The sequence below is a fragment of the Erinaceus europaeus genome, chromosome 22 (genome assembly GCF_950295315.1).
Source record: "Erinaceus europaeus chromosome 22, mEriEur2.1, whole genome shotgun sequence".
Taxonomy (NCBI): Eukaryota; Metazoa; Chordata; class Mammalia; order Eulipotyphla; family Erinaceidae; genus Erinaceus; species Erinaceus europaeus.
In genome coordinates this window covers 7453971-7470365 of record NC_080183.1, presented here as the reverse complement: position 1 = coordinate 7470365, position 16395 = coordinate 7453971, and the positions used below count along the sequence as shown (strand labels likewise).

Genomic DNA, 16395 nt, shown 5'->3' with positions numbered 1-16395 from the left:
CTAGTCCTTTTTCCAACTCTGACACCATCTCCCCAGACAATACCTGCATGTTAGCTGTCAGGCTCAGGTAAAAACTGGTAAAGTCATGGGCCTCTTGGAATACACCTAAAATAGACCTACTACCTTTTTCCAAAATGGAGACCTCCAAATCTTCATCTGCAATATTCTTGCCTTTAGGTTCATGATTATTCAACAATTCTTTTTCAGCCACCAGGTTCTAGATGCTACCATGATGCCAATGTGACTTCCCTGGGCAGATGACCCCACCAATATGTCTCTGCCTCCCCAAAGCCCTGCCCCATTAGGGAAAAAGAAAGACAGGCTGGGAGTATGGATCCACCTGCCGACGCCCATGTTCAGTGGGGAAACAATCACAGGAGCTACCTTCTTCACCCCATAATGATCCTGAGTCCATACACCCAGAGGGAGAAAGAAGAGAAGAGCTTTCTTTCTTTCTTTTTTTTTTTTTTAAAATATTTTATTGATTTTATTTTTGAGAAAGATGCAGACAGAGACACAGAGAGAAACACCAGAGCCCTGCTCAGCTCTGGTTTATGGTGGTGTGGGGGATTGAACCTGGGACTTTGGAGCCTCAGGCATGAGAGTCTGTTTGCATAACCATTACGCTATCTCCCCCACCCAGAGAAGAGCTTTCAAGAGCAGGGTAGCGGCAGATGGGATAGGGGGCTCTGGTTGTGGGAACTGTATGGAATTATAATTCTCTTATCCTATGGTCTTATCAATATCTCTTTTATAAATAAAGTTAAAAAAAATAGGAAAGCTTTCAAGAGAGAGGATGGGATAGGGAGTTCTGGTGGTGGGAATTGTGTGGAATTGTACCCCTCTTATCCTATGGTCATGTCAATATTTCCATTTTATAAATTTAAAAAATTTTTTAAAGTTACCCAGAAACTGAAAACGGCCTTACTCAGGGGTACAGAATGCCCAGCCTGTAGGCTGTAGATGGTTCTTTAAAATCATTTCATCTAGTTTTGCCAAGGCAACCCAAACTTTTTTTTTTTTTTTGCAGCAATCTTAAGTGTTAATTCTTAAGGTGATGATTTTATATGACTCATCGCTGATGTTACAAATATCAGCAACAACAACAACAAAAAAAGGCTCCCCACCCTGACCTACATGAACAAAATAGTAAGACAAGTGTTGACAAGGATATGAAGCAGAAGGAGCTCTGATACATCGTGAGAAGTCAAGCTGATACAGTTCTCATGTATGTGGAGTCCTCAAGCAAATAAAAATGGAAATACCTTATTACTCATCAATACCACTCTCAGGCATGTATCCCAATGACAAAAAAACACTACTTCAAAGGGACAGAGATACACTCTTGTGTTTATAGCTGCACTAGTCACAGTAGCCAAGGAATGAAGACAACCTAAGTGTCCACATCCAACAGAATACTAATGGGATGAACCTGCAGGTGATTGTGCTCAGTAAAATAAGGAGGTGAAAGGTGCCGCCTACATGGTTTTGCTCATTTGTGGAATATAAAATTGCAACTGTCTCTTAAACTTTGTGAGACCACAGAGATTGCAGATGGGGGGTGACACAGAACTCTGGTGGTGGGTGCAGTATGAACTACACCCTGTAGCCCTTTAGTCTTGTAAAGCATCATTAAATCACAAATAAAAATAGCGTTTCACTGTGACAAGTCGACTTCTTGCTTAATGACTGATTTAGGCAGGGCTGGCAAAAAGGTGATCTGTAGGTCATAATGTACATCTCAACTGCTCTCTCTCTCTCTCTCTCTCTCTCTCTCTCGGAATTGTAATAATAGTGGGAAAGAAATCATTCTTACAGAATGAGATGGAAGAAGAGATTTTCAAGCAATTTCAGTGAACTCAGTTTATTCATTTTTAAATTTCTTCTGAAAAGGAGAAAGTGTTACTATGTTTTCAAAGTCCTTTCAATCCTTCAATAGAAGACAGTTCTAGCAATGTATCCTGTAAGTTACAGTTAAATTTAAATTACCTTCTGATGAAAGCAACGGATTCTGGACCCATGAATTTTTTTAGGCAGGCAGTGATCTTCTTTTGATAGAAAATAAAATTCAAAATGCCTTATCAAATTTAAACATGATTTATGATCACTTTTGAAAGATGTTCTGCATCAAGATCATCACCTATGCCTTTGATAATTGTTAAATTATAGGACACGTCTCACAGTATTCTGTAGAAACTCCATTTTCCCAAATTTTCACTCTCATTTTTGCCCTTTAATCTAACCTGTCATTGAAAAAACATGTTTCCATTTCTCCCTTGATACTGAAGGATAAGGAATCCTGCTTGTCCAGTTAATCTCTTCAATGAGCCAGGACCAACCTATTTTCTGACTTGGGGAGACGTAAATGGAGGACCCTTCAACTCTTCATCTGCACTATTCCAGCCTTTAGGTCCATGATTGGTCAACACTTTGTTTGGCTTTGTATGTTAACTCTATTTTCAGCCACCAGGTTCCAGATGCCAGCATGATGCCAACCAGACTTCCCTGGACAGATGACCCCACCAATATGTCCTGGAGCTCCGCTTGCCCAGAGCCCCACCCTACTAGGGAAAGAGAGAGACAGGCTGGGAGTATGGACCGACCAGTCAACGCCCATCTTCAGCGGGGAAGCAATTACAGAAGCCAGACCTTCCACCTTCTGCATCCCACAATGACCTTGGGTCCACACTCCCAGAAGGTTAAAGAATAAGAAAAGCTACCAGGGGAGGGGATGGGATACAGAGTTCTGGTGATGGGAATTGTGTGGAGTTGTACCCCTCTTATCCTATGCTTTTGTCAATGTTTCCTTTTTATAAATAAATTTAAAAAAAGATTTGTAATGTAAAGAGACAGAACAGTCTTGAATATTCGTCCTCCTGTTGCCATCACAGATCAGCATGTAATAGTTGTTTGTGATCTGCCTCAACAGTTTCAAAATGTAAAAGAAAATGAACCACTAGCCTTTACCTAACTAGTAATTTTTTTTTTTTTAAATTCAGTACTAGATACAGGGGCCTCCTGTATGTGTGACTTCATCATTCTGAGTCACTTGCTCATTCAGGAGGGTTGGTGGGGGGGAACTCAGCACTAAAGCTTCTTTTGTTACTAGAGCACCTCCTAGTGCTACGGTTCAAACGGGGTCGTGGGCATGATAAGGCATACACCGTGCCCAGTGAGCTAGCTGTCTTTCCAGTCCTGAATGGAACTTTTACATGGAAACAAGAAAAGAAAAAAGATGCTGCGTTTCCTTCATGGTGTTATCTTTTGTTTGTTTGCTTTGTTTTGTCTTTCTTCCAGCAGAGGGAATCTGCCTGTCTCTGAGGTGGACCAGTAATCCCTGATGGCTGTGTATAGCCCAGACTTAGCTGTGTTTGTCAGCATCAAAGTTAAAGCAAATCATTCTTCACATTGCCATCATCTCCAAATGGCACATAAACAGGAATATGAGTGAAAACAGTCACGTCGCAAGGGGAAGAAAGCATGCCACTAGCTGTAATGGCTTTGGCTTATCGTCCACATCATCAGCCAGCTCCTGAGCCTGCTGAGCTCTGGGGACCCTGGGACAGCAATGGAGCTGTTTGCTTTGCTGCATATTCACCCAACATCGCCAGCGGATCTGCAACTTGATATAATCTGTCACCAATGACTACAAGCGTGCATGCACCTGGCAAACTGAAATGTCTTCACTGACTGAAATGCTCCTTAGTAAGCACCCTCCAAAGTCCCAGTGCTTATATGCTATACACTGGACGTTTGCTTCAGCCATCTTCTGAACCCAATATTCTTTCCTTCAAAAGCTGCTTGTGGTTTTGAACTTATTTTTTTGGTAAATAAATACCCTGTGAGTTTTAAGAGGTCCCACCATCCAGTACCCAGTGCACTTTCTTTCTTTTACTGTCACTAGGGTCATCACTGGGGCTCAGTGCCTGCACCATGAATCCTCCACTCCTGGCAGCTATTTTTTCCTTTTTCTTTATTTGATAGGACAGAGAAAAATTGAGGGGGGGGGAGAGACAGAAAGACATCTGCAGTATTTGCTTTACCACTCGTGAAGCTCCACCCCTGTAGGTAGGGACTGGGGTCTCGAACCCAAGTCCTCCACATGGTAATGTGTGTGCCTGACCAGGTGCACCACCACCCAGCCCCCTACCAGTGCACTCTGCCAACTGCTAAGTGTTATGGTGTCGGATGTCGTGTCAGCAGCAGCTACTCTGAGCTCAGTATGTGAGGGGTCACCATCCTGGGGGGCCCAATATGGACTTGTGGGTCTTTGTCTCTTCAGAATCACCTCTGTCATTGTCATTTAGTTTCTGTTCTTGCTACATTCAGAATGGGAAGTATTTTCTCACACGCACACCTCCAGTGAAACTTATTTTACTTTCAGTAAACTGAAGGTGAAAATAACTAATATGAAATTTAAACCCTTTGTTACCTAATGTCAATATAAATAATATCATCACATCACTTCTTATATATGTAACAGTATCTATATATTATGTAATATTAGCTACATATAAGTGATAGCAGGCAATATGTCAACATATTGTAGAATATATCAATATCATGAGTACTTATGCTAGTTAATGATATTAAAGCCTGAATTCTTTCAGAAGGAGAGAGACATAGACAGAGAAATGAAGAGAGGAAAAGACACCAGAGCACCAAAGCTTCCCCAGTGCAATGGGGTTGTGGTGCAGAGGGCTTTATATGCCTGTTGAGGACCTGACAAACCCACCACACCTCCCACTAAGAACCTACGACACACACTGACGTCCTGCACAGAGCTTGTGCCACAAGATTCACCATCTCCGCTGTCAACTCTGTAGTGGTCTCTGCCTAGTTCACTGACATGAGCTCAGTGTGGTGAGCCTGGCCATTAGGACAATCTCAGATCGACACAGATGTTCCTAATGCTTTCTCTCAATACCTATACCATACAGGCATGGGCCAATCACAACTCACGGGCCAACCCCAATCTACAGACATGAGGCATCAGGGACACAGAACCAGTGATATTCTTGTCCCTCCTAGTCACACTTGTTTTCTTAGCTATGTCACTGAGAGCTAAAGGGGCTGTAGCATTACTTTTTTTAGTTCATACTTAAGAGGTAAAATGTGGATGGCCCTAGTGGGTGGGCAATGGGAACCCTGATTTCTGATTTCATTTTGGCAATTCATTTTTAGCCTGGATTGCTCCGAGTTTTCCCTCCACTTAAATAGAGTCACACAGATAAGATGATAGATTGTTAGTCAGGCAACGGTGACAGGAACAGATGAAACCATAACAGTATGACACACATGACTATGCAAAATAGGTCCTGCAGACCGACACAGTTTGAAGAGGAGGAGTGGGGGAGGAAAAGCTTGGCAGGTAAAGGACTAACAAAATAAAGAAATACGCTCAACGTCCCTTTAACACAGTCTCTTCCCATACATGACATGAGATCCTTTCTAAGACTTTAAGTGATGATTAACATAATTGCTGAATGAAGATGAATGAATAACCAAGTGAACGCTTTACATTCAAGTGGCCTGCCTTCCTCTCACTGAACAGAAAGCCCTAAGCAGTTCACTGCAGCTTTCTTTTCTCAAAGGGTTCCGAGATCTAATTATGGCCCCTTGGCTGGTGTTCCGGTCCTCAAGTTCTGTATGTGGAATATGGAGCTTACAGAAACTTGAAGAGAAGACATAGGATGGAGGGGAAGAGGTCGTAATGTTTAATATGATGTTTCTAGGGGACAAAGATGTTGAAAATGTTCTGTTTCCAACAGTCATGGAACATACATTGCCTTTTAAGATTGGTTTCCTGGAACAGCAGAAAGCATTTAGTCTAGGGGAACACTGTGTGTCTTAATTATTTCCTTTTCTCTTCTAGATTATCTGCCAAGAAATACAGGACAAAATGAAATGACGGTGTGGGAGCCAGCCACCAAGTAATCTCTTTGTTGTATTTCTAATAAGTCGGCTACATTATTTCGGTTGTGAACGTATAGCGATATTAGTTCTGAAATAAGCTATTATGGCTTCCCCCTCAGTGGACTCTAGTTGCAATAAGTAATACATCACTTATAATTGGAAATGTGTATCCCTCAAAAAAGAAAAAAAAAAGAAAAAAGAAAGAGTTTGTGCCTTCCTGCTTAAACTTGTAAAGACTTCTGGGTGTGCTGCCCGGATTTGATGCCAGTGATCTGATTTGCATACCTGATTTGATACTGATTGAACACCTTCTACAGCCAGCTGCTGGGACTGTAACGGATAAAAACTGAAGCAGCTGGAGCCAGAAGTCTGCAGGAGACATTTGAGGGACAGAGCAGAAACCCTGAACTCAGTGAGCATGTTTCAGTGGAGTCACTGGTCAGCAATCAGACCAGCGTGAACTGCAAGGGATTTGGATGTGAGAAACAGGAGAGGCCAGAACTTCCTGCAGAGCTCTGAGAGGGAAGCTAACTGAGGCAGTGAGGGTCAAGGAAGCAGCAAGAGGCAGAAGCTAGATGGTGGAAGGACTTGAGGAGATGAGGTTTGGGAACTTCACTTTGACCACTGTGGCCAGAGGAAGGGCAGCGGTGGCAGGCCAGGGGTTGGAGCTGGGAAATACCAGCCTCATCCTCCTTTCTGCTTCCTCGTCCTCCCTGTCATCAACAGTGTACAGACCGGAGAAGGCGGTGTTGCTTTGATGACTTCTCCTTCCTTAGAGAAGCGAGGGGCAAGGTCTTCTGCTGAGAGTGGCAGAGAAGAGGGTGGTACTTAAGTCCAAGCAAAGAGCTGAGTGGGAGGCTGAGGAAGAGGCCCGGTGGCATGTAGGCACAACTGGGATGGGCATGTGACTGCTGCCTATACCGTGTCCACTGCAGGCACAGGACAAGGTAAGTTCATGCCAGGAGGAAGGTGGAAAGTTGGGCTGATCCAAGGTGGAGGTATGGCAGGTAGGAGTGATGGAAGGAGGAGGCGGCTATGGAGTTGGGGGCATTGCTGAGTGTGGGATGGACCAAGGACTCCAGATTACACAGGGAAAGAAGAGCCTCCAAAGAGGTTTAAAATCTAAGAACAGAAGCCTAGATGAATTCGAAGATCCAGTGTAATGGGGCCAGTACTGGATCATGAAAGAAATCAACCTGCCCAGAGACCTGTGTTTCACAGGGCTCTGCTCTGGCCCTTCCTGGGCTATTCCTCCTCTTCATAGAATGAGGAGTGTGCAGGGCTGGCAAGATTTGCCCACCTAGAGGTCACCCCACACACACCTTTTTAGATCCCATTCCATGTACCCACTTCCCTAAAACTCAGAGGTGGAGTGGGATGAGATTTCTTGCTTTCTTTCAGTGAAGGTCAGCTGCCTCTACTCTACTCACATCTCAGCCCACACTGCATGCAGGCACGGAAATAGTTGCTCCCTTGCCATCGGATTCCCAAACCATGCTTAACTCATGATGCATCTCAGAGCTAGGGAACTTGTGAGGAGATCTCAGAAACACCCCTCAAGAGAGAACTTGAAGAGCAAACCCACAGAGAAGTTAAGTTTCAAGAAGAAAGCAACCTGCACACAGATATGCACCCAGACTAAAGGCAGCCAAAAGGAGGAGACAGTTCACCTCCTAGAAACTACCTCGCAAAGAAATGCCTGACAAAGACATTTAAAAGCCTCAAATTTGTCCTAATGCAGAGGGTCATAGCTTACACACAGCATTGTAAAGCCTGACAGTGAGATGAAAGGTAGAAATGAAATCAAGAGGCCAGGTGGCGGCGCACCTGGCTGAGCACACGTTACAATGTACAAGGACCCGGGTTTGAGCACCAGATCCCCACCTGCAGGGAGGAGACTTTGCAAGTGATGAAGCAGTGTTGCAGGTCAGTCAGTCTCTCTCCTCTCTCTCCCTCTCTCTCTCTCTCTCTCTCTCTCCCTCTTTCCCTCCCTCCCCCTCTCCCTCTCCCTCTTTCCCTCTCCTTCTCCTTCTCCCTCTCCCTCTCCCTCTTTCCCTCTCCCTCTCCCTCTCTCCCTCTCCTCCTTCTCCTTCTCCCTCTCCCTCTCCCTCCCCTTTCCCTTTCCCTCTCTCTCTCTCTCTCCCTTCTCTCTCGATTTCTGACCGTCTCTATCCAATAAATAAAGATGATACAAAAAATGAAACCACTTGAAAACCTTAGAATGAAAAAGTAAGTGGCAAGTTGGAAATTCTTTCAGAGAGAGAGAGGGAGGGAGGGAGGGACCTCTAATATACTGGAAGAACTGGGAAAGTCCCCCAGGCCCCCAGTATAGAGACAAAGCAAAATATGGCGAAAGAAACAAAGAAAAATTAAACAGACAACTATAAGATACAAGGAGAGAAAATTAAGGCGAGGATGGCAGTACCAGGGTGAAGGTCTGAAGCTGTGGTGTCTCTCCCTCTATGTATCCCTCTACCTGAATGAAGATGTAAGCTCGAGAACAGTGGGACTTCGCATGCATTAGGTCCCTGTGTCACCAAAATAAGTAAACTCTGACCTCCAGACCAGATCCACTAACCACCAGCTGAAGATTTTTCTTTTTTTTTTTTTTAATATTATTTTCTAGCGGAGACGGGTACAGGCAGGCCAGAGCACTGCTCAGCTCTAGCTGATGATGGTGCTGGGGATTGAACCTGGGAGCTCAGAAGAGCCTCAGGCATGAGAATCTTTTGAAGAACCATTATGCTGTCTCCCCAGTACACAAACATTTTTCATTAAACAGTGTACAGTGGTCCGATTTACCCATATTCAGCACAATCGATCAATGATCGAAATCCAAAACAATTAGAATAGATCATTAAATAATGGACTTGGAACACGTGCCAAAGTCATAAACACCTCAGACACTCAGTAGAGAGCTGTAGATTTGGAATCTGGAAAAAGTAGGTTAATGTCATACAGCAGCTATCTGGCATATTTTCCTTTGTCATTTCAACAAAGCAATTGTTTTATACTTTGCATAATTAGCCTCGGAGAAATTGATTTGGGAGAGCAACCACACCGTTGACCACTTAGCTGGTGCCCAAAAGAAACTGTTCCCGTGACGGCTGCCTTATCGCTCCCCCTGGTGCAAAGCAGGGCAGTGCCAGGGCTGGGAGCATCCTTCTCAATAAGGAACAAATAGCCAAACAAGTAAGGACTGGCATCTGTTAGCCTATGAAGTTGGACTGTTAATTATGTAAGACAAACATGATGTATTCAAAGAAATAGTACCCATTCATCTGCTTTAAAAAAAAAATGGAAAAGCACTACATTTAATTTGTGGTTCTCTGCATTTTAAATAGGCAGCTCAATGAAGCAATAAATGTGCTCATAATGAATAGATTTGTCTACACAGGGAACTCTTAATGGCAGTAGCATAACTGAGGCTTTAACCTGGTGAACATGAAAGTAAACAACAGAAACACAGAAAGATAATTTGAATTGGCCAAAAAATGATGTTTAGGTGTACGTGTGTGTGTGTGTGGGGGGGGGGGATCATTATTATTGAGAATCATTTTTAGGGCATAAAATAGATGCATCATTGTGCTAAAAGATACAAATGCTGCGGGCAGGGGCCAGGTGGTGGTGCACCTGGTAGAGTATATATATGGTCATGCACAAGGGTCCAGATTCGATCTGTCTCCATGGGGGGGGGGCTGAGGGGGGAGGAGCTTCACAAGCGGTGATACAGCGCTAGATGCCTCTTTGTTTCTCTTCCCCTTCCCTTCCAATTTGTCTCTGCTTTTACTCTATCTAGTTAATTAACTGATTAATTAAAATACTGTGATTAAATGAGTGACATCTGAAATAAGATGCCGATCCTTGTAGTACACTCCTGCCTCCTTTCTAGGCTGTTCCGCTTGGTCACTCTGGTGAGCCTTCCAGCCTCCTTTCTCCCGCTCCTTCTCTCTCTTTCTCTCTCCCTTTCTTGTACTGTTCTGTGTTTTTCCTCTGATTCAAACTCCTACTGTTGTCCTCCTCTGAAACCTTTCCACTGAGCACCATGGAACTTCCATTTCTAGTCGAATTCTCTCTCCCACATCATCAGCTTGGTTCTCTGTGGGAAATGTGGCTTCCACAGTTCCTCAACCCTTCTGAGTCTTTTGTGTTCTTAATCTGCTGATCTCCCCCTTCTTTTATTAATTTAAATAAATCAGTCTCTCTGTCTGTCTGTCTGTCTCTCTCTCTCTCTCTCTCTCTTATTCTCACTCTCACTCTTGCTCGGATTCCTTTACAGAGGATATAATCTCAAATCAGTCAAACTATTACCTCTTTCTCATACAATCTCTCTTTCCCTCTGCCCCTCCCATGGCCTCTCCTGTCTTTTTCCTCTTCCTAGTCTTTAAGTCACTGTAGCTAAACACTCCATGAAACTACTCTGGAAATGACTTCTTTGTTGTTAAGCTGCAAAGACTTTCCTAGCCCTCTTTTGTGAACTTGACAGCAATGGTCACCACTGATCTCTCCTTCCATCTTGGAATTCTAGCCCTTCACTGTCAATGTGCAGATGGTCTCTGGGGTGTCTCTAATCTTTCTCTAGGCACCTCTTTCCATCATCTCTGCATCATCTTTTTTTTTTCCTCCTCCAGGGTTATTGCTGGGGCTCGGTGCCTGCACCATGAATCCACCGCTCCTGGAGGCCATTTTTCCCCCCTTTTGTTGCCCTTGTTGTAGCTTCGTTGTGGTTATTATTATTGCCCTTGTTGATGCAATTCGTTGTTGGATAGGACAGAGAGAAATGGAGAGAGGAGGGGAAGACAGAGGGGGAGAGAAAGATAGACACCTGCAGACCTGCTTCACCGAAGCCTGTGAAGTGACTCCCCTGCAGGTGGGGAGCCGGGGGCTCGAACCGGGATCCTTACGCCGGTCCCTGCGCTTTGCGCCACATGCGCTTAACCCGCTGCGCCACCGCCTGACCCCCATCATCTTTTTTCTCCCCTGCTTATCCCATGGTTCTTCAGAGGCATAAGTATGTTCATCCTGGTTAAGTCCTCCCTAAGGCATCTCACCCAGCCTCTGGCTTCAGTTCCTGTGCCGATGTCACCATTCATTTTAAAGCTGGTAAGTCTCAAGTTAGTGTCCCTGAGACCTGTCTTCCTGTTCAACCCCTGAATCAAACATCCAAATGCTGACAAAACATTGGCTCTTGGATAGGTCAGAGGTGCCCCTAATGGAATCCAATCTGTACCTTCTTAAACCTGTATCTCACATGTGCCTCTGCCAGTGAACATTATCACTGCTTCCAAGGGCTAAATCTGAGAGCTAGAGAGTCAATAATGATGCCTGCCTTTCCCCTCTATAACCACACCCCCTCTGTTTACCTGCCTGTGTAAACTTCTCCACACTTACACCTCTTCAGGATACCCATATGTCTCCCACACCCTCTTCTTCCTCTATTTGACATCACATTACCTCTAGCAGGTCTCCTAGCCTCCAGAAAGCCATTCTATACCACCAAAGAGTTCTCCCTAGAATACAAGCTTGTACCACTCCCCTACATTTAATCCCTTAAGGACCCCCCCATTTTCCCCCTAAGAGGCCCTCACTCCTAATCACACAAAACCCCCTTATCACTGCCTTCCAGTCTGCTTTCATGTCTCTGCTTACTTTTGCAATGAAGTCATGATTTCTCACATGAGAGCCTTTGTACATATTTGAAGTGGTCAATTGCTTCTCCGTACCTCACTAACTCATCCTTCAAGAATCAGCAAAGACATTAATTCCTCACATGTAGGGAAGCCTTTTTGACGCAACCACAGGACAGGTGCCCCTGCAATATGCTACATCTCACCTGAGGCTTCGTCCACTACACTCAGTACACTCTGGGAGTCACCATCCTCACAGTCAGCAACTGTTAGCTCTCTGGGCAGGGCCAGCACAATTCTAGTCCACGCCAATACAGACTGGAGGCATTCTATGGGTATATGGCCTGTGGTTCTCAAACTTTCTGGCTTCAGGATTCCTTTTCACTCTTAAAATGTTTGTTTGTTTATTTGATAGAGAAATCAAGAGGAGAGAGAGGGAGAAAGAGACTCTTACAACACTGCTTCACCACACATGAAGCTTTCCCCCTGCAGGCAGGGACCAAGAGCTCAAACCTGGGTCCTTAAGCATTGTAGCAAGTATTCTCTGCCATGTGTGCCACCACAGACCTCACTTTTCACTCTTAAACATCAAGGACTCTGGGAGTCGGGCTGTAGTGCAGCGGGTTAAGCGCAGGTGGCACAAAGCACAAGGACCGGCATGAGGATCTCGGTTTGAGCCCCGGCTCCCCACCTGCAGGGGAGTCGCTTCACAGGCGGTGAAGCAGGTGTGCAGGTGTCTATCTTTCTCTCCCCCTCTCTGTCTTCCCCTCCTCTCTCCATTTCTCTCTGTCCTATCCAACAACGACAACAACAATAATAACTACAACAATAAAACAACAAGGGCAACAAAGGGAATAAATAAATAAAATAAAATAAATAAAAAAATAAAAATCAAGGATTCTAGAGTCCAGCAGATGGTTCAGCAGACAAAGTTTTATCATGCCTGCAGCCTGGGTTCAATCCCCAGTCTATGGGAGCCACATAGCACTAACGATGAATAAAAATCAGGCCGGTTACTTTGGCATGCATGTGATCCAAGTTCAAGCCTACCCCCTACCATACTGGGGGGAGCTTTGGTGCTCAAGTGGCTTTCTTTCTCTCCCTCTGCCTCCCTGTCTCTTGCTTTATTTTTTTTTTTCCTCCAGGGTTATTGCTGGGCTCGGTGCCTGCACCATGAATCCACCGCTCCTGGAGGCCATTTTTCCTCCTTTTTTGTTGCCCTAGTTGTTGCAGCCTCATTGCAGTTATTATTGCCATTGTTGACGTTGCTTTTTTTTGTTGTTGGATAGGACAGAGAGAAATGGAGAGAGGAGGGGAAGACAGAGAGAGAGGGGAGAGAAAGATAGACACCTGCAGACCTGCTTCACCGCCCGTGAAGCGACTCCCCTGCAGGTGGGGAGCCGGGGGCTGGAACCGGGATCCTTACGCCGGTCCCTGCGTTTTGCGCCATGTGCGCTTAACCCACTGCGCCACCGCCCGACTCCCTGTCTCTTGCTTTCTATCTGAAAGAGGGGAGGGAAAGCATTCAGCCCAGAGCAGTGGAGCCCCAGCATCACCACTCCCAACAACAGCGACAATAACAAGGTTGGGCTGCAGAGACGGCTTCACTCATGTAGAAGCCCTGACTTCCTTCCCTGATACAACAATGAAAAAAAAATTTTTTAATTTTTTTATATTTATCTATTTATTTATTTTCCCTTTTGTTGCCCTTGTTGCTTTTTTTTTTTTCATTGTTCTTGTAGTTAGTATTGTTGTTGTTGATGTCACTGTTGGGTAGGACAGAGAGAAATGGAGAGAGGAGGGGAAGACAGAGAGGGGGAGAGAAAGACAGACACCTGCAGACCTGCTTCACCACCATTAACTCCCCTGGAGGTGGGGAGCCAGGGGCTCGAACCAGGATCCTTACGCCAGTCCTTACGCTTTACGCCACGAGTTTTTCTTTTTTAATGAGAACTCTAAAGAACTTGTATCTGTCTGTTGATATTTACCATAATAGAAACACCTGTGAGAATGGCCTACATCAACAAAGCAGGAAATGATAGGTGTTGGTTGTGGAAAACAAGAGACTTTGCTCCACTGCCGGTGGGAATGCCAACTGGTGCAGCCCCTTTGAAAGACTGTGGAGAGTCCTACAACAAACACCAATGAAGTTCCCTTATGATCCAGCAAAACCACCCCCAAGGCATTTATCCAAAGGACACTCAAACACTGATTCAGAGGGACACATGCACCTCTGTGTTCACAGCTGCATTATTCACAGCAGCCAAAGAATAGAAGCAACCTAAATGCCCATTGACAGATGACTGGATAAAGAAATTATGGGATCTTCACTCCATGGAAAACTACTCTGCAATCAAAAAGATGACACTGTTTCCTTTGGGGCAAAAGGCATGGAACTGGAGGAGATTGTGCTTAGCACAATAAGTAATGAGATGAAAGACAACTAGAGTTTAGAGAACTGATGCACATGAATTTGCAAAAGAAAAAAGCAGAAGTGAGCAAGCTATTTCTAAGACTGTGAGAACTATGGTTATCTTTGGTTAGAGCATGGATGGTAGGACACAGAACTTTGGCGGTGGGTGTGCTATGACACTATACACTGTAATTTTATAATCACTACTAATCACAAATATAAAATGAGTTTTTCACTTAAAAATAACAGCAAATCTATTGCATTTTAACACAGATAGCACAATTTTAGGAAGGACAAGTAAATGCCCCGCCATTAAAAAGAGAATAATTACTTCAGTCTATAGATCTTTTACATGCGTCACTTAATAAATCAGAGCTAGATTCTTATGTCGGTCGCTGAGATTCCCTTTGAGGTGATATGACTGCAGATATAAAGGAAAAATGCAGCCCCACATAGATAATGTAGTTGAAAGAGGAGGAGAACTCTAATAGTCATTTTAGATCACTATACATAATCTCTTTTGATGCCAATTATAACTCAATAAATGGTAGTGGCTTAGAGACTAGCTACAATGTAGAATCTGAAACCACATCAATTAACTTTTCATACTTTGTTACTCAGAAATCCATTGGTGTGTCTTGTAATTTCAATGGCTCTTTTACCCAAGCATGACATTGTAACATTGTGCATTGGTTATCTGAAAAATGTTAATTCGCTGAGTTATACAGATCTGCTAAGTGTTAACACGGTCTATTATACAAGATTTTAGAAACCACATTTGTTAATCTCACCACTGAATCCATCAAAAAAAGACTCTTAACTATTGAGAAACTGTCAAGATCACAGTGGTGGATACACGTTTCCCAAGTTCTCATTTTCACTTGAAATCTCAAGTTTTATCATTGGCAACAAATACTGTCAGTTGTTTTCCTAGAAATGATGGTCTCACTCCACTCACTCATTTTGGAGAAAGCACGGACCAGATTTTTCAAGTCTGAATCACAGCAGTTTGCCTGCCATGGTGTTCCATTAAAACAGTGGACAGTCTGGGTCTCAACGTAAATAACTGCACACGTGTTTTCCAGACACCAAACACTGTGCTTTGGTTATTACACAGCATCCTATGGACAGTGCCTGGAATTTCAGAAAGGTATGCACAGGAGGGCTAAGATCTAATAAAAATGAAAATGATTTTTATGACTTCATGAAGGATATTCTTTCTTTTAGACATCTTAGTGCAGCAATATTGATTTACAAGGTTACTGTCATACAGTTTCCTATCTCCCCGTGACAAGTGTCAGCACAGCACACCCTCCACCAACTTGTCATCCTTCTCCACCAGAGCACACTGGGAGCACACTCCACTCCTGCCTCCCCTGTTCTTGGATCTGCTGCAATCGACTACAACTAGTTAGTTCAACTCTGCATTTTCCCTTTGTTTCTGAAGTCTATCAAGAATACTCTCATTTAAAAAAAAAAAAATCAAAGATATAATTAAGTGAAAGTGGCACTTTTTCTTTTTTTTAGCTGAGGGCAGGGAAGGAAAAGTATAGTGATTATTGGTCCATTCTGGCACTACTCCCTCAATCCAAGCTAACCCAGACCAGAGACTCACTCAGTTCTATCTTGTTCAGGTTTAAGGAAAAACAGAGTGGCTCTCTTTCCACCGTACAGCCTTCTGTCATTAACTGGACCGTCAAGCAAGTCAAGCACAGCAAGCGACGACTGAACAGTAGAGTCTGGGGCACTCCCTGCAGTACAGTAGGCCTGCATGTCTGCGGCGGAGGTGTACAGTAGGCCTGCATGTCTGTGGCGCAGGTTCAGTCCCTGGCACCACCGCAGGCCAGAGCTGAGCAGGGCTGACCAAGAACAAAAAAAGCTTTTGGTCCCACAGATGCTGGAGGCAGATTACATCAAACTAGCTGGGATAGGAGAAAGAATGGGTTCTGCGTGAGGCAGTACCTTCCCCCTGCAACTGGAATCCCCTCCCGAGCACCTTCCACAAGGCTAACTGCCTTCCCTGCCCTTTACTCTCACGTGCCCAGGTGTTTCCTCCCACCCGACACATGGCTTTGACTCAATCCCTAGGTGTTAATACGTGTGGGCCTTAACAAGTCTTGGTTGGAACTCAATTTCCTGACTTCATTCTTGTTATTACGTCTGGGACCTGCTTTGGGTATCAGCCTTCTGACCTCGGGCCCCACAGTCAGGAGTAAAGTGTTTATCCTAGCCACTTCAAGGTGGTGAATCCTGGTCTGCCTCTCACATGCTGTGTCTTGAGTGTGTGTGTGTGTGTGTGTGTGTGTGTGTGTGTGTGTGTGCGCACGCAGGGGGGAATTGTGTGGAGATTTGAGATTACGAATTGACATTGTTTAGAATATATCTAATTATGGAAGCAAAACGGCTTTTGCTCATTCTTCTTGCTAGATGAGGTGAAAT

The 16395-nt window shown here is 44.3% G+C and overlaps 1 protein-coding gene across 4 annotated transcripts in view; it reads right to left on the bottom strand.

Annotated features, from left to right (window-relative positions):
- Window positions 1–16395, bottom strand: part of EFCAB11 (EF-hand calcium binding domain 11) — a 151919-nt gene that overhangs the window by 28756 nt on the left and 106768 nt on the right. The window contains exon 6 of one of the 4 annotated variants that reach the window (XM_060181237.1): window positions 5823–5880. The exons of the other annotated variants lie outside the window; for them this stretch is intronic. Coding sequence (XP_060037220.1) covers window positions 5877–5880 — 4 coding nt within the window. The 3' untranslated portion in view covers window positions 5823–5876. Of the gene's footprint in view, window positions 1–5822; window positions 5881–16395 lie in introns of those variants that run through there. 4 annotated transcript variants of the gene reach the window in all.